The sequence below is a fragment of the Notamacropus eugenii genome, chromosome 1 (genome assembly GCF_028372415.1).
Source record: "Notamacropus eugenii isolate mMacEug1 chromosome 1, mMacEug1.pri_v2, whole genome shotgun sequence".
Lineage (NCBI taxonomy): Eukaryota > Metazoa > Chordata > Mammalia > Diprotodontia > Macropodidae > Notamacropus > Notamacropus eugenii.
This window is the reverse complement of record NC_092872.1, coordinates 153463617-153482234: the sequence shown is the minus strand read 5'-3', so window position 1 is coordinate 153482234 and position 18618 is coordinate 153463617. Positions and strand designations below refer to the sequence as shown.

Sequence of the window (18618 nt, the reverse complement as noted above, 5' to 3'; positions counted from 1 at the left end):
TTAGGCCAGCATGAGCAGTTTAATGCTAAATTGACCATGACTAAACTATTTTAAGTTGGTTCTGCACTAATCTGGAAAACCCCCAAAGTTTACCTTCAAAGTTGCTTCATCCTCTTGCCTGCATTTTCTAAAACGTGGCCAAAGCAATGATACTGAACAAGTAAATCTCACAGCAAAGCATCTTCCCTGGGTTTATGAAAGCTAATTTCACATGTAATATTTTGCTAACTTGCATTGATCTTTGTTGTTAATGAGCTGTAAAGCCTTCATCACATGGTTGGGTGGATGTCTTTTTTTTTCTCAGCGACCTTTGGCCATTGCCGTAGTTAACCAGATGAAGGATCCCACCTTTGCTGCTTTCATGTACATGCTACATTGTGGGAAGCAGACTTCTTTCTTCTCCTCCCCAGGACAAGAATATACTGTTGTGTTCTGGGATGGAAAAGAGGAATCCAGGTAACCTTCATATGCTGCTTCTTTATTCATCCAGAAGTGTGCAATGCTCACAGACCCCTGAAAAACATAGTTTGAACCTTTACAAAACCTATAATGATCTTATAAAACACTTCCCTTAAGTCTGTAATGAGAGAATTGAAAAAGATTCTTTCATTTTCTGCCTTGGTATCCCCATCACCTAGCACAATGCCTGGCATGTAGTAAATTCTTAATAAATGTTTGTGGATTGATTATCTTTAAAGATGATCTTTAAAGTCCCTTCCAAATCTAACATTCTATGATTCTATTATCAGACCTTGAACAGGAAACAAAAAAGTCATTGCATACAGATACAGAAATGTAAAAAGACTCCTGGTATATAAGCAGGCTGTGTGGAGAAGGTAGAGTTCAGCCTTTTTTTCCACACTGGTAAGACTAAGTGACTGAGAAATATATGTTGTCTAGACTCAGGATTCTTCCCTTTTTCGTGGTCATATGGATGAAGCCCATGGACCCCTTCTCAGAATCATGTTTGGTGCTACATTCATAATTGAGAGAAATGCTAACAATTAAAGGTTAGTGAAAATAAAGATGTAAAATTTTTCCACATTCAAGCTCAAAAATTTGAGTCTGTGGAGAGAGTCTGTTCTAGACTGTGCTATGCAACTAGATAGACAATTCAATTGACCCCATGCATCAGTACATATATCTGGGACATCATGACAAATGGACAGTGATCAAGAAGATAGTGGGCTGGGTTGCCTTTGGGAAATTGAACAGTTCTTTTACTGACAAGATCCTTCTCCCTGAAACAAAGGCCCATCTTCTTATCAGGAATACCATATTACAATGGATCATGGGATAATAAAATCCCTAAAGAATTGCTGTTGTGGGTCACACAGAGAGCAACTGAGAAAAATATGGTGGATACAAGGAAACTGTAAAGCATTACAAATTAGAAGTGGCACAGGAGTGAAGAAGGATAACAATAGTGAGGGATAAGGGACACATCCATGTAATGTCCAGAAGATCTAGAGGAAGGCAGCTCTAGACTGGGGTGGTCCCCCTAGGGCAGATTTATGCCCTATAAAGAAGGGAAGTTTAGGCAGAAATTGCGAAGGATAAGCAGCAGGCAGGAATGGGTTTCATTGGAGGGAAACATCCAGGCTATTGAGATCACAGATCTATTGAAGCATTAAAGTATAGAGGAAGCTTTCAAAGTCACTGGTAACTGAATAGGATGAGAAAGGGAGCAGTTGATCTGTGGTTTGGTGGGAAAAGGAAGTAAGGTTGGTTGTAAAGATTATGTATCAAAAGCAGTTGCAGAAATAAAGGAGACATGCAGGTTTGCCTATGCTTGATGCTAAAGTCGAGGTGAAAACTTTGGAAATTGGAGACACTGCCAAGAAGCTGCTTTCACAGATGGAAGAGACCTTCAAGATTATCTTGCCTGTTGCCCTTCTAAAGATGAGGAAACTGGGACCTAGAGAGAGAAGTCCCTTGCCCTGCAGTTCACAGAACCAGAGTTTTAACATGCATCTGACTCTAGACCCTGTATTTTTTCCCCCTGTCCTCTACTTCCTCACATACTATGCTGTCAGGGGCTATGATCTTGGAGATAAATCTAGGCACCTAGAACAGACTAAGCATCAATGTGTTTCTGGAAAGAAGCATCAAACTGAGAATCAAAGATCTAGAACAAGGATCTAGAACTTGGATCAGAGACCATGTAGCCCACCCCTCTCATTGTAAAGCTGAAGAGACCAAGGACCAAGGATAGTGTCCAAGACCACACAGGGAGCAAGAGCAGAGGAAGGATTAGAACTCAAGTTCTTTGACTCCAGGGAAATGATCATAGAGGGAGATAGGTCAGTTGTCTTTTAAAAACATCAGTGTGGTAAATACTGAGAGGCATGTAGAAAGGTCTATCAGGAATATAAAAATAAATAAGAAAAACCAGAGAGAAAAAAGAGTTGGAGTGGGAGAAAAAAACTAAATCAGAGAGCATTACCCAACCACTTCTTCCCGTTTTACCTGTTACTGAATTACACTTAGAGGAACTTCAGTTAAGACTCATTCCATCATTACAAAAAACTGCTTCAGTTAATAAAAATTAATAGCAGTAAAACATAATGAGCTTTGCTCTCTAAGACTTTGATGAGTATCCAATTAACATTATAAAAATATAAATATTTGATTGTGGAATCTTAGTTTTCTTCTGAGAGGAAAACTACTCTCCTGGTACTACAAAATCCCCAAGAGCTTTCCCTGTAATTCGCTGTTCAGCCTTTAAAATCTGGATCCTAATTTTTTATTCAAGAACGTACATGCATGCTTCTGTGAGTGAGTTTATTCCCCATTTGATGTATTCCTCCTGTCCCATATAATTCATGTGATAATCTTTAGAGGGGAAAAAAGCCTGAGAGAGCATTTTTATTGCATGAAAACTCTTTTAACTGGCATAATTGGGATACAGATTAGCCAGAACCCAAATATATTCTAAAAGAAATAGGGCAGCAGGCTTAAACCAAATTTAATTGATTCTGCTTCCTCCTTTTATGGCTTTTTTGTCAGATTTGTACCTTTGGTGAAATTGAGTGCATCTGACTAGATGGGCATTGAGAATACCTTAAGGTTAATTGGAAAATTAATCATACTAGACCTCTGTCCCACCAAAAAAAATCCATATACCCATTTAAAAAGTGCCTTCTTTGCTGTAGTCTACAATGGTACTCTGCTTATTTTGGCTTTCTACGTCTACAGCTAGATAGCACAGTGGATAGAGTATTAGACCTAGAATCATTCAGTTCAGGAAGATCAAATTCAAAGTTCAAATCTAGTCTCAGACACTTACTAGCTGTATGACTCTAGGCAAGTCATTTAACCTCTGTCTGCCTCAGTTTCCTCAACTGGACAATACTAGCACCTACCTCTCAGGATTGTTGTAAGGCTCAAATGAGATAATAATTGTAAAGCATGTAACAGTGCCTGACACATAGTAGGCATTTATTTCCTTCTATCTGCTGCTGCTGCTGTTTGTCCTTCATTCCATGACATCAGGGAGCTGATGCCATGACATGCAAGCAAATTGGATTTAAGTGAGGGAGGGCTGTACAAAGTCAGCAGCCTCCCTTTCTCCTCTAGAGCCATCTGGGTCCAGGGGCAACATGTAGATCAGGGTGACTGGAGATGGCCCTTCTTCTATCTGCAGTTGTGAGCTGGATATAGCTTAGGTCAGGGGCTCTTAACCTAAGGTCTGTGAACTTTAAAAAAAAATCTGATAACTATTTCAATATATTTAGTGTATCATAATACTTTGTATTTTATTTTATGCCTTCAGAGACATTTTTCTGAGAAGGGGGTTCATAGACATCATCAGACTACCAAATGGGTCCATGACACAAAAAATAATTAAGAACTTCTGACTTAGGGGAGTAGGAGATAACATTATTAAATGTGAGTGGACCTGATTTGGTTTCTTCAATGAAAATGGGAAGTTTGGGATACATTAGATTGTAAAGTCCTTGAGGGCAAGTGGACTATCTTTTGCTTTTTGTGTGAGGTAAAAGGTGGGATAGACTTCTCCCTGTTCAACAATGATGAGAATATTGTTTGCTGATTTTAGGAACTATACTGTGGTAAACACTGAGAAAGGAATTATAGAAGTGCAGAGAATGAGTTGCCCAGGAATGAAGCTAAGCTGTCAATTAAAAATTCAAAGTGCACTATGGACCGCCACTGAGGTAATTACTGTTGTCCACCACCATGAATGGCCTGGCTGCTTGGCCATTTCATGGCCTTGTTGTTCATGTACATCGTAAAACTAAAGACATTAGCATGGTCAATTAATCCTGGGAAGGGTAAGAGGAGTCATATAGCAGATTTGTGGAAAGGTCAATCAAATGCTACATTTGCCTTCTCACTGGTACGTTGCTTCCAGAGCCTGTTTCCCAGCCTGAGGTTAGAGACACCTGTTCCTAAGCTCATGGTGTACTTATTTAAGCTGGAAATTAAAACTATGAGGATCTGGTGCAATGGCTGGCCTGGTGATACTCCATCTGCACCTCATCACCCTAACGTGTATCTGGAGGCTACGATTTGTCTGTAATTATTGGTGAAGTAGAAGGTGGGAATGAAAGAAGAATACAAGGCAAGAAATGAAATCAAGGTAGTACAAGTGGAGGGACTAAACTTTAGATGATGCATTACAGCACCTGTGATTGTGCACCTGCACCTTTTAGTGCATCTGCCATGCACTAAAGCAAACTGAGGAAGCTGATAAAAAAACAGTAACCTTGATGATAGGTGTTGTGCCAATGTGATATCCACAGCAGCTGCTATGGAGATGTAGGCGTATTTTCAGGGTAAATTCACAAACTATAAATTCTCTTCTTCAAAGATGAAACCAAAATATTTATTCAGATACCAGAAAGCCAAATCCATCACAGTAACAAAGAAATCTATGCACATTATCAGTGGGAGGAGCACAGCAGTCCCCAAGCCTTCCCTCCATCAGGCCTCCCCACAAACAAAGTCCCTTAGGCAAAATCACTCCCTCTCTCACTCACACTCACTGCTGTGCCTCAGTTCTCTCTTTCAGCTCTGCCTCACTGTCTCCCAGCTCCTACCATTCAGCAAGCTCCTCCTGCCATCCACTCCATGTGACACAAGCTGTGGGCTGGGCCAAAGCTCAAAGCAGGGCACATGGGCCTATTAAGGGGCAGCAAAGATCTTCAAATTCTCTTACCATTACAATAGGAGAATGAAAATTTGGTTGTATCAAATTCCCTGCATTACTCTTCATCTAAAGCCATTTGAACTGATTTCACTCCCTTCCCTCCAATTTAAATTTATTGTTACAAATTTCACCACTTTTTCTTTTTTGTCCACAGGACCAAAAGATCTATATATACAGTTTAAAGGGTATGTGCCCATTAAACACCCCCCAAAATGCGTTAGATACCCCAGCTGTTGTCACTTGTTTCCTGGCAGTACCTGTTATGAAAAAGGTAAGGAAGAACAAATGGAGAAAGTTCAGAAAAAGTCATCAACTGCTGTGTTTAAACAGGGGCTGATGATGAAATTGAAGACAAGATAGAAAGCCTGTTTTTCATAGGGCAAACTTACATCAACGTGTTTGGTGAACTGTTTTGTGTTTTTTTTTCAGGCTGAAAAGCTAATTGTGTTGAGTATCAATCAATAAATATTTATTGGGCACCTACTGTGTGCCAGGCACTATGCCAAGTGCTGGGTAATTTTCTAATAATTTTTTTCACTGAATATACAAACCTTATTAGAACTCGGGCATGTTATCCAAATAAAAATAGGGTTGATTTGCTCTATTTAACTGAGAAAATGTCAGTTCCCATAGGTGATGATAGCAGCAGTTGATTCCCTTGTCTTGATAGCAGCAAATCATTTCCATTTGATGGGGGGAGGGGTGGGGATTGATCTTCACTGACATTAACTTTAAATTTCAGTTCCAACTTTACCCCCAAGAGAAAGAAAGAAGATAGATATTTGAGCAATTCAGGACACAGTTTTCATCAGAGACCTAGAAAACATGAAACAAAGAGTTATTTAAAGTCTTCTGCCAGCCAAAAGCTCTCCCTTCTGTGCCAAGTGAGCAGCCTCCAGAATGGAGGCAAGGTAATAAAGCATGGTCTGTGTTTTTGGCTTACCTGGACTTGATGAATGCCTCTCCTCGGGAGACGTTGTCCTGTCCTGAGAGCAGAATGTCTCAAAGAGGATTGCCCAGCACACGTTCCCATTGGAAGGCAGTGGTTGCTGCCACAGCTGGAGTGCTGACGGCCTGGGGCCTTCAAATGCAGTTTTATTTTCATGTTTTCCTTGGCTGTTTTCTTTAAAATACTGAAAATGAATTCTGAGAAAGTTACTAAGGGCTTATTGACTTTGCTGTTGAGCTGCAGGTCAGGTCACTGTTTTAACTTTGACAGTTTGAGTCAAACCTCCTTAGAGCTTCTAACACCCAGTTGAGAGGTTCTGTGCTTTCATCCTTACTGGCATAAGGACATGGGTTTTTGCTTGTCCTGGGTTTTTCAACCTGAGCTGGTTACTCTGTAAAGGGTTTTTTTTGAAAAGAGACATTGTATTCAGCACCATGGTTTGGGTCTTAGAGGCTCTGTGACAAATCCAAAGTGACTGACACTTTGTGAGTTAGGTTCTGAGACTGAGGGATAAACACTAGGCATTGGCATTGTCTATTTTGCCTATGCCTGGTGACGTAGAACTCATACTTCTTTAGTGGCTAAATAAATCTCTATGACCTAGTAGCTAAGAAATATAAACCCCTACAAAATATATGGGAGTTTACTAAGTCCTTTGTTAAGATGTTGCAGAGAGTGGGGAGCAAGAGTTTATCTGGATATCACCAAGTCACCTTTGAAGTCAACTCCATGTCAAAATCCTTAGCCTACCTAGAAGATATCCATCTTAATTAAGAAGTCAGCTTGTGGTCTGCTTATGCCATGAAGGATAAAATGGTGTAAAAACAATGATGGGCAAGAGAGACAATGCTGAATGCCTCATCAAACACACTGAAATTATCTCTAGTACTTAGTTTTTCAGGGAGAAAGATCCTAATATAATATTTCATTATGAGGATGCACAGAGGAAGCCAATTTGGAGGTCCATGGCCCTGAAAGTGACCTTTGCTTAAGCTGTAAGGGGGGAGGGGGAAGACAGCACAGATGCTCTTAAAATCCGAATGTGAATAATGCTGTAGTCTTTTTACTGAAAGTTGCGAAATTAGACTGGATAAGAATTTCAAAGAGAACACTGAGAGTGGATCTGTTTCTCCTTTCAACAGAATTCCTACCTTGTGTTGGCTGGCATGTCTGATGGACTTGTGGCAGTATTTCCTGTGATCCAGGGTGTCCCGGATAATAACTGCTCCTATCTGTGTTCACATACTGCAAACAGATCCAAATTCAATATCACCGATGATGATCCCCGACAGAATCCTTACCCTGTAAAAGCCATGGAAATAGCCAACAGTGGGTCTGAGGTCTGGTACAGCAATGGACCTGGCATCCTAATTATAAACTGTGCCACATTGGAAATCAATAGACGATTAGATCCCTATTCCCCTCCTTCCGTGATAACGTCAATAGTGGGCAATTCAGAATGCCATGGTGAAGAAGTGATCTGGTGCCTGGATGACAGAGACAACTCTTTGGTGATGTACTTCTCTGCAACCTATCAGTTATGCGCACGGTACTTTTGTGGGGACTGCAGCCCACTCAGAGACACTTTTCCAGTGGAGCAGCCCATTCTGGGGCTCTCCACTGCTGATTTGGCCAGTCAGAAGCATCCTGAGGACGATTGCATAGCTGATATGAGCATCATCTATAGCCAAGAACTTGGAACTCAGATATTAAACCACCAGGATTCTCTTACAGATTATTGCTCTATGTCCTCATATTCATCTTCCCCTCCCAACAGAATCACTAGGTCTTTCTCGAGTCTGCCAAGTTCACCCATGAGCTCTTCTGGCATGCCTTTTCACACCGACTATGAAGACATTGACAAATTTCATGAGCCCAATCTTTGCTCTGACGGATCTGAAAAGGATGGACCTCTCATGAACAGTGAAGCATCCACACACCTACAAGCAGTCAAAATCCTCTCAGTAAAAGATCTCGTTTGGATCCCCAGGTAGAGTACTCCATTAAATAGGTTTACAATGGTATGCCAAAAAATTTTTTTAAAAAGGAATCTCCTGTTGACCTATGAAGGGGAGATTATGCCCTCTAAATTCTTCGTTTTTAGTTTTATTGTATTTGGGGCCTCAGGGAAGGACACGTTTTTAAAACTGCTTTCAGTGAAAAATAAAGACAAGAGTTCTGTTAACAAGTATTTTTTGCCTCTAAGTCTTTTTTCTTCTCTCTGGCAAATCTAATAGTAATAGCACTAAACCCAGTGCCCCTCTCAGATGCAGTGCAGTAAAAGAGGTGATTTCATTGTGATTAAATTTCCTTTTGGGGAAGTTCTGTTCTCCCATTTCTCTGTCATGCCATCTCAGTAATTTAATACATTAGCTGAAACTATATATGTGTTGCAAATGCTTTTCCGCTGACTATATCAATTTACCCTGGAGATTACTAATGTGAGTAAAATTCTTCCCACTTTCTGTTTCTTAGGCAAGGCGGAGATGTTATCGTCATTGGACTGGAGAAGGAATCTGGTACCCAGCGGGGTAGAGTAATAGCTGTATTAAAGGCTAGAGAACTAACCCCATATGGGTAAGGCTGAATTAGAAACTCCTCTTGAATGTAAAAATACACAAAAGAAACCCAACTCACTCAGCATTTTGGCATTTTGGCTTACTGGGGTTTCTCTCCACTAGATTTGTAGTCAGAAGGCCTGGGTTTAAGTCTGGCTATCCTGCTTATTATCTCTTTCACACTGAGCAAATGATAAGGGAACTGGATTCAGTGGTCCCTTCTAGCTCCAGATCCCAAGATTCAGAAAGTACTTTTCCCCTTCTTGTCTTCTGTAAATAAGCATCATGAGGCAGCTGGACAGTGCAGTGCTAGGGTCAGTAAGAGCCAAGTTCAACTCTGGCCTCAGATACTTACCAGCTGTGTGACCCTTCACCTCTGTCTGCCTCAGTTTCCTCAGCTGTAAAGTGGGGATCACAATAACTACTCCTTCTAAGGGTTGTTGTGAGGATCTAAGGAGATGTTTGTAAAATGCTTAGCTGGTATATTGTAGACATTTGATGAAAGCTTGTTTCCTTCCTTCCTTCATTTCTTCCTTACTTCCATCATCCACCAGTTTGCAGCATATGTTTCTTTTTTTGATCATCTACTGATATCCCTAAAAAGGAGTGATCTCAGCCATAGCACCATAGCATACGACAGTCCTAAGAAGCTTCTAGCCATTTAGTAACCATCTAATGTGTGACTCAGTTGTTAGTTCAGCCTATTTCCCGTGTGCCTAGTGAAGGTCATAGTGAAAAACTGACTGGGGTCAGTGTGAAGTTGGGAGCTGAAGCAATTATCCATGCAGTTTAAGTGGCCCCTTTTCATTTCTGCCTCCCTCTTCCCCCTACCCTAAAAGCCTCCTATACTCCATATTACTTCAGAATCCTCCTCTGTAAAGAGGTGGGGTAGTTGTGCTGGATGGTCCCTTGGGTTTCTTCCATTTCTAAATCTATGATCCCAAGACTCACTGCCAGTGATACCCAAGATACCCAGTGACTTCAGGGAGGGGTTCTGCCCCTTTCTGGCATCCTCCTGTGGCTTCCACTTCTGCTGCCAGCTGTTTCCACCAGAAATGCACAGCTCCACTGTGAGCAAGGAGCAGGAGCAAGAACAGTTTGTCCAGGACGTTATATACAAGGCTGGGAAAATGTATAGGCTGAGGCAGAGCATGACTAATTATGGTCTGGGCTGCAACTCCTGAGTACTCAAACACCCTGGAATGTTTACATCTCTTCACTTCAGCTACTGAGTCTCAAGTAATAAATTATTTGTATGAAAAGTCCCCAAATTCTGCTTTGTATATGTTTTGGGTCACTTCCACACTGCATTAGCTCAGCTTCTTCTGGAGAGTCCGTTGGGTTCGGTTTCTCCTGAAGCACAAAGATGGGGGGAAAGTGCCATTTCACTTATTTCTCTCAGAGCAGAATGATGACAAAGGAAATGTCTGCAATGAATCAACCTCTGGCACTCCCCAGCATGGAGCTTTCCAGGATGAGTCACTCTTTAGCTAATGACTCTTGTTTTGTAAATGATTATATTTGAGAAATAAGAGATGTGCTCCTGAGTCCATCATGTTTCCAATTTTATTCTCTCAAATTTGAAATAGAGGGGTGAGTTGGCTTGAAATTAGCCCTTTTAACTGAGGACAGACCAGGGGATCTCTAATAAAAATAATTATCTAGGTTAGTGGTTCCCCAACTATGGGCCGAAGTACTCAGGAAGGCATGCAGTTCAAGACTCCATATTCAAATCAAGAATTGTCATTTTGATCTTTATAACTAGGTCTGCTGTCATAAGGCAATCCCTTTAACCCCTATCCTCCCAAAAACACATTTTTACAGACTTTCTCTCTTCTCCTTAAACCTTCCATATGTCCTTCTTCCTACTCTCTCTCAGCTGAGGATTTCACTTCTTACTTTCTTGAGAAAACCAAATCATTTAACATGTGCTATTTCTTCTCCCCTTTTCTTCCTTTCAAAATCCGTTGGCATCATCCCCAACTCTTTTTTCTTTTGCCTTAGCATCTGACCAATGAGAAGCACCCCCTCCTTGCTAAGCCTAACGTTCCCTTGATCATATCCCAGAGGATTGCACTCTCATCACTCCTTCTTTATCTCTTTACCTTCAACCTCTCTATCTACTGCTTCCTTCCCTGTGCCTTCAAACATGCCCAAGTTTGCCCCATCTTTAAATACTTTCACTTAACCCTACCAATACCTCTTTATTTTCCTAGTTCTCCATCCTTTCTTTCTTAGCTAAAGTCCTAGAAAAAAACTACATACACTCATTTGTTACTGTCTCTACTTCCTTTCTTCCATTCAGATGACCTCTTAATTGCCAAACCTGATGGTCTTTTTTTGTATTCATCCTTCTCCATCTATTGGTTGCATTTGACTACTCTCTCCTCTCTGGACTCTTTTGACACTGCTTTCTCCTGGGTCTCCTTCTACTTGTCCAATCACTCTGCTGTCTCCTTTGCTGGTTTATCATTCAAACCCCTCCCCCAACTGTGGGTATTGCCAGGGTCCTGTCAGAGGTCCCCTACTCTTCTCTTTCTACACTCTGTTAGTGACTTCACCAGCTCCTATTGGTTTAATTATCATCTCAATTCCAAACTTCAATTCCACATCACCATTTGCCAGTTATTGGACTTTTTAAAACTAAATGTCCTATAGAAATCTCAAACCCAGCATGTTCAAAACAGAATTTGTTGTCTTTTCCCCAAAAGCCATCCCTCTTCTAGGTTTCTCTGTTTATTGAAGGTATCACCACTCCCCCAATCTCTCAGGTTCATAATCCTAATATTATCCTTAAGTACTCACTCTCACTTCACATAGTCAATCAGTTGTCAAAACTTGCTCTCTCTCCCACTATAACATTCCCCAAGTCCAACTCCTGTCATCTTACATGGTTACCACCTTAATTCAGGTCCTCACACCTCTTGCCTAGATTATTCTAGCAGCCTCCAACACTCTGGGATCCAGCCAAATTGGCATTCTGTGTCCTCCTCACACGTGGTGTTCCATCTCCTGTCTGCATGCCTTTGGGCTGACTGTCTCATGACTGGAATGCACTCTCATTCCACCTCTGCCTGATAGAATCCATCTCTTCCTTCAAGAAACAGTTCAAGTCTTGGAGTCAAGAGGACCTGAGCTCAAATTTGACCTCAAATACTTACTATCTATGTGACCCTGATCAAGTCACATAAGCCCAATTGCCTCAACCCCCCTCCAAAATCAAGCATCATCTATTTGAAGCTTTTCCTGATCCCCTCAGCTGCTAGTTCCTTCTCTCTCAAACTATTGTATTGCTTTGTATGTTTTTTTTATTTATTTGTATTATATATGTGTGTGTGTATGTGTGTTTTGTATCCTTGTCTCCCTCACTAGAAGGTAATCTTCTTACAGGAGGGATAGTTTTATTAATTATATTTGTATCCTCAGCTTCTAAGATAGTGTCTGATACATTTGTTCAGTCATGTCCAATAATTCTCCATGACCCTGTGGACCGTATTGTCCATGGGGTTTTCTTGGCAAACATACTGGTTGGTTTGCAATTTCCTTCTCCAGTACAGGAAGGCAAACGGAAATTAAGTGACTTGCCTAGAATCACACAGCTAGTAAGTGTCTGAGGCCAGATTTGAACTCAGGTGTTCCTGATTCCTAGGTGCTTAATAAATCCTTATTGATCTCTAACCAGAAAAGAGGCAGTTTGAGAGCAACTGCTATAAGAATCTATGAAGTTTTTTTAATTTGTTTTTAACAAAAAAGCTATCCTTTTTCTTGAAAATGTGAATCAGTTGTAGAGAGTATATAAAGGTTCATGTAGCAAATGGGCTTCTTCAGCACAACACTATCCTGTACTGTAAACAGCTATCTTGTTGTGACATTGCTATTTCTCATTAATAGGGGAAGTATTAGTAGGAGCCAGGGATGACAGTGGTACAGGGTGTAAGAATACAATTTCTTGGCAGCATAGTTAATTTTCTTACTTATGTCTTTCCTTTTTTACTTAACCTTCATTTCCAAATATAGCCTTCCACCGCCTATTCCAGTAAGCCATCCCTTATAACAGAGCATCCAAAAAGAAATCAGGAAAAGAGATAAAATTTTTATCTTAAAAGTTTTTATTTAATTTTCTTTAAAAAATAAAGTAAAAAAAAAGTCGGCAAGATGAGTCAGTATCACAACCAAATCTGTCAATATATGCAATGCTCTCCATCTGTAACTATCACAACTGGGGAAAAAATGGTGGTTTTTTTCTGGGTCTGCTTCTTTCATGATGCATCACTTCATATAATTTTCTCTAGTCTTCTCTGAATTCTTAATATTCCTCTTATTATGGCACAGTAATATTCTAGTATATTTGTGTATCTCAGTTTACTTAGGGATTCCCCAATCAACTTTTTTCCCAATTTTTGCTACCACAAAAAGTGCTGCTATAAATATTTTTATGTATATGGTACCTTGCTGTCTTTAATTTCCTTGGGATCAGTACCTCACAGTGAGTTGTGGGTCAAGTGTGTATAAATGTTCATTTTAATCATTTTTTTAAAACATAATTCCAAATTGCTTTCCAAAGTGTTTGGACCAATATACACTTTCACCAGCAGTGTACTAGTATATGTAGCCTTCTGCAGCTGATTCAACATTAAGGATTTTCATCTTTTTTCCATCTTTGCCAGTTTGCTAAGTATGAAATGAAACCTCAGAGTTGTCTCTATTAGCGTTTTACAATATATATGATTTGGAAAATTTTTCATATGTTTGCTAATAGTCTGAAATTTTTCTTTTGGGAACTGTTTATTCAAATCCTCTCACTGTTCTTTGGGGAATGATTCTTGATCTTATATACTTTTCTTTTTATATCTTGGATAGCAGACCCTTATCAGAGATAGTTGGTATAAAGGGTTTTTTCCCCTAATCACCAGGTTGCCCTTCCCATCCTAAGTGTACCAGAAAACTCTTTAAGTTGCAGGGCAGGTGCTGATCTGAATTGGTAAAGGGAATTTCCTATGATCCCTAGACCAGTTACATTACAGGTCCAGTCCTTAAAAACAAAATCATCTTATTTGATTTGACTCAGTGATTGTTGTGAATTAAAATAGAGAAAGTGCTTTACATATAAATGCTAACTATGAGTATTAGTTCATATCTGCACATCTTTCCCACAAGAATAACATGAAAGACTGTCAAATGCTTCACTGAAATCTAGATAAACTATACAGCATTCTTCTCATCTACCAGTCTATACTCTGTTAAAATGGCAACGAAGATTAGGCTAATATGACCTGTACTTGTGCTTGCTCTGTGATCTCTGCTTCCTCTTCCAAGTCTTAGCAAATCTTCCTTTTAATAACACTTTCTGGAATTTTGTCAGTAATCAAAGACAAACTCACTGGCCTACAGTTTGTAGGTCCTGTTCTCTTCACTTCTTTGGGATATTTGGCAATCTCTAAGCCTCTTGTATTTTACTCAGCCACCACATCTGCCAGTTCTTTGTGGATCCTAGGATGTCATTCACCTATACCTGGTGACTTGGACTCACCAAAGATAACTAGTTTTCCTGCTATCTCCTTCCTTATTTATTCTTTCCCATACAAAAAGAATTCTCAGCAGAAAAAGCAGAAGCAAAATAAATCGAGCAGGTCTGTCTTCTCTCTGACATCAGCTGTTATTGCCCCATTTATGCCAAGCGGCATGCCTCTTCCCCCTTCTGTGATTCTCCTCCTTTTCCTGACACCATTCTCAGAAGGAGGATCACCATTATTTAGACCTGGAAAAGTCTTTAGAGATCACCCAGCTTAACCTCTTCATTTTTTTACATGACAGATAGAGGGTCAAGGGCAGACAGCTAGGAGCAGTAAGACTTAAAGCCAAGTCTCTTGCCTCTCTCCATTGCCCCGTGCTCCTTTTCTGGACATCAGCTGCACAGTGGAGGAAATTGTAGATATATTAATCCCAAACCAGGCAAAATCCCAAAGTCACTTACACTTACCTCCAAACTGATTCATAACTTTTTGTAGTATATTTATCTGCACATCTGCATGTGGCTTAGGCAAGTTTTCATATGGTCTTGCAAGAAGCAGCATCCAAGGGATGAAGAGCTGGCCTCTGAGCTATGAAAATGCAGATTTAAATTCTCTGAGACTGAAAGTGCAGAGAATGTGCCAATCTTTGTTGGTGGAATTTTTTACCTGAGGCTTCATGTACAGATGAAATCATGAATCCAGTCCAATATGTATATACACACACACATACACACACACACACACATACACACACATATACATATACATATACATATACATATATATATATAACATATTGGGCTGGATGATTTCATCTGTATATATCTATACTTATACATATATATATATATATATATATATATATTAGAGATATTGTGGGTTTGATTACAGACCACCACAATAAAGCAAGTATCACAATGAAGCAAGACATGAATTTTTTAGTATCCTAGTACATAAAAAAGTTATGCACATTATACTGGAGTCTACTAAATGTGCAATAGTATTACATGTAAAAAATGCACATGCCTTAGTTAAAAATACTTGTTGCTAAAAAATGCTATCATCTGAGCCTTCACCAAGTCATAATTTTTTGCTGGTGGAGGGATTTGCCGCAGTGTTGATAGCTGTGGCCTGATCAGGGTGGTGGTTGCTGAAGGTTGGGGTGGCTGTAGCCATTTCTTCAAATAAGACAATAATGAAGTTTGCTGTATCAATTGACTGTTGAACATTTAGAAACCAGTGTAGGGTTGTTAATTGGCCTAATTTCAATATTGTTGTGTCTCAGGGGATAAGGAGGTCCAAGGAGAGTGAGAGAGATGGGGTGAAGAGTTGGTAGGTGGAGCAGCCAGAACATAAATAATTAAGCTTGCTTCTTATATAGGCACAATTCATGGCATCCCAACACAGTTACAGTAGTAACATCAAAGATCATTGATCACAGTTCACCATAACATATATAATAATAATAATGAAAAAGCTTGAAATAACGGGACATAGAACATAGATTGCTGGAAAAATGGTGGCCATAGACTTACCTGTTGCAGGGTTGCCACAAACCTCCAATTTGTTGAGTTTTTAAAAATTCATTATCTATGAAGTACAATAAAACAAGGTATGCCTGTACATATATATGTATACACTCATACCTATGTGTGTGCATACAAACTATATATGTATGTATATTACGTATTTTCCATAGAACTTAAATTATGTAGACAATACATACTTTACATATACACGTATGTTTTATGTATGCAAAATATCATGTGCACACACATATACTTCGATCCCTGATGGCAAGGATAAGAGATCTAAAAGCGTTTGCCTGACTGGAGGGAGTCCCTGACTGGGATTTAAAATTTGGTAATCCATAAACAAGAGAATCAGTAATTTGATGGCATTTTCCCATTGCTTTAGAGATCTTGACTGACCCAAAGAAAATGTACATTCTAAGTCACATCTCTGAAATTGCCAAGATTTAGCCCATTAAGAATAAAAACCACAAAGTAAAAATTGTCTCTTTTGACCCCTACTCTGTTCTATCACAAAGCGTTTGGGCATGCACACATATACATATGTGTGTATTTATATACATACGTGTGTGCATGTATTTTGTTGTTGTTTAGCCGCTTTAGTTGTGTCGACTCTTTGTGACTTCATTTGAGGCTTTCTTGGCAAAGATCCTGGAGTGGTTTGCCACTTCCTTCTTGAGCTCATTTTATAGATGAAGAAACTGAGGCAAACAGGGTTAAGTGATTTGCCCAGGTCACACAGCTAATAAATGTCTGAGACCAGATTTGAACTCAGGAGTCTTCCTGACTCCAGGCCCAGTACCCTAACCACTGTGCCACCTAAATGCCCATATGTGTATATAGAAAATATGATATATTATTTGATTGTAATATATGGAAAATATAATGTATATATATTTAAGGAGCTAGTTTTGCTCTAGGAGATAGTTTGAATTAGATGTGTGTATATTTGTATACATATATACATGTAATTATATGTGTATATTTGCAATGAGGTATATATACATACATAATGATATATAAATATATATATGTGTGTATATTTATGTCTATTTCAAACATATTGGTTATGCAAGGTTATAATGCTGGAACTGTTCACCTTTTCAGTATTTCTCTCTAAACATCTATACAAAATACTGTAAAATGAAGCTTCTGTGTGCAGCCTCCTCCCCGATGCTGTGTGTTTTCTTAGACGAGCTCTAACTCCATTCTCAAGACCTATCCTTTGATTCCCCAGGAAGCTGGTTGAAGCCGCTGTTGTAGCAAAGGACATGGTTGTGTGCTGCTTTGAACAAGAAAACATGGAATGGTGCCTGGCTGTCTGGAGAGGCTGGGGGGCCAGGGAGTTTGACATTTTCTACCAGTCCTATGAAGAACTGGGAAGGCTTGAAGCTGGTATGCGAAAAAGAAGGTAATTCTTATGGAATTTAAGTCTCGGTCTCTGAGGGATGAACAGACCAAGGAGTATTCAGCTGACATCCTTCAGTGTAACCAGGAGAGCTCCATGTCCCCAGAAGAGGGGCTTTTCTTTCTTTCTTCATATTTTGCTGCTAAGAACTACTGAGAAGTTACCTGCTGTGCAGTGTGTTGGGGTGGGGGAGGGAATGTTTTTCTTGAATACAAAGTCATTTGGATGCTTTCTTTTTCCTGCCCTTCCTTCCTCATTCTCCAGCAAGAAAGCCTGGTGAGAACCTGTTCATACTCTTACCAGTCCTTTAGACTTCTTTCTCCTTTTCCCTTCTCTATCCACATAAAGAAGAGGACATCCAGATTCTGAACAAGAATTCTTGGATTTTTAGGATGATGATGGAACAGTACCCTTTCCCTGCCCCCATTTTATATTTTTTTCCATGCCCTAAGTCATGGTTGTAAATACACTATGCCTTCTCAGCTAAGAGGGCTAGCCTGAACATGATGGGAGTGACCCCTATCTCCTTCCTTCCATGTTTCCAGGGCTCACAACTTGGTACAAGATTTCTTGCCATCCCCAAAGGCAGGTTCCTAGGGTTGGCCAAAACTCACCGATTTATCATCCCTAATGCAGAAAGTATCACTGTGATAAACCCCCAGGTGCACTCTTGGTGACCAACACTGCCCAGTCCCGGGGTATGAATGAACGTCTTCAAATCATGTGACTAAAAAGCAAAGAGGAAATGTCATCCAAAAGGCAAATGATTTCAGTGTTTGCAAGGTTCCTGATGCTTTTCCAGTTGACAAAAGGAAGAAGTAATGATCAGTGGCATTTCAAAATAGTCTTATGTGGTTATATTTTTTAAAAGCAAACTTGAACACAGGTGGAATATAAAAGCTCTGTATGTACATAATTCTGTTTTTTATTTTTAAAAATTAATATCTTTCAGCCTTTTGGTTATGAATTCACATTTTCCTGGGCTGCACAATACTACATTTACATTAAGATTTGCTGCATGCATGTACAGTAGAGTATAAAATGTAAATTAGTTCACAGAGAATTCATGTGTATATTATATAACTTTTTAAATGAGGAAATATATATTATATACATATCAATAATATATATATTAACTCAGTTTCATCATTCAAGGCTGCTTGACACAGAACCAGAAAGTGAAGTGAGAGAGTTACACTTTGGTTCAACTGTTGATTTAAAAAAATAAAATAAGATTTGACATGGGGCAATTTCATTTATTTGGAAATAAACAGACTACTTAAAAATGAGGTAATGGCTTATAATCTTTTGTTGACAGTTTGGGATAATTATATCTCATACTACACAGAGTCCTTGCTTGTTTATGTCACTGAAATATATTTCTTTCATATTCACTCCCTGATGTCCAAAGTTAGCTCTGTGGAGGTGGTGTGCTCTGAGTAGGACAATTAGACTTCTGCTTATTCCAAAATATTTCCTTCATTG

General features: G+C 39.5%; 1 protein-coding gene across 2 annotated transcripts in view; it reads left to right on the top strand.

Moving 5' to 3' along the window:
* The window catches only part of LRRK1 (leucine rich repeat kinase 1), a 149395-nt gene extending 132034 nt beyond the window's left edge, over nucleotides 1-17361 (top strand). Inside the window, exons 29-34 of one of the 2 annotated variants that reach the window (XM_072616925.1) lie at nucleotides 305-456; nucleotides 4061-4178; nucleotides 5328-5444; nucleotides 7265-8112; nucleotides 8598-8699; nucleotides 16967-17361. In XM_072616925.1, the coding sequence (XP_072473026.1) occupies nucleotides 305-456; nucleotides 4061-4178; nucleotides 5328-5444; nucleotides 7265-8112; nucleotides 8598-8699; nucleotides 16967-16988 (1359 nt within the window). In that variant the 3' untranslated portion in view covers nucleotides 16989-17361. Of the gene's footprint in view, nucleotides 1-304; nucleotides 457-4060; nucleotides 4179-5327; nucleotides 5445-7264; nucleotides 8113-8597; nucleotides 8700-16962 lie in introns of both variants that reach the window. The other variant, XM_072616920.1, reaches the window with a different exon arrangement.
* Nucleotides 17362-18618: the final 1257 nt, after the last annotated feature.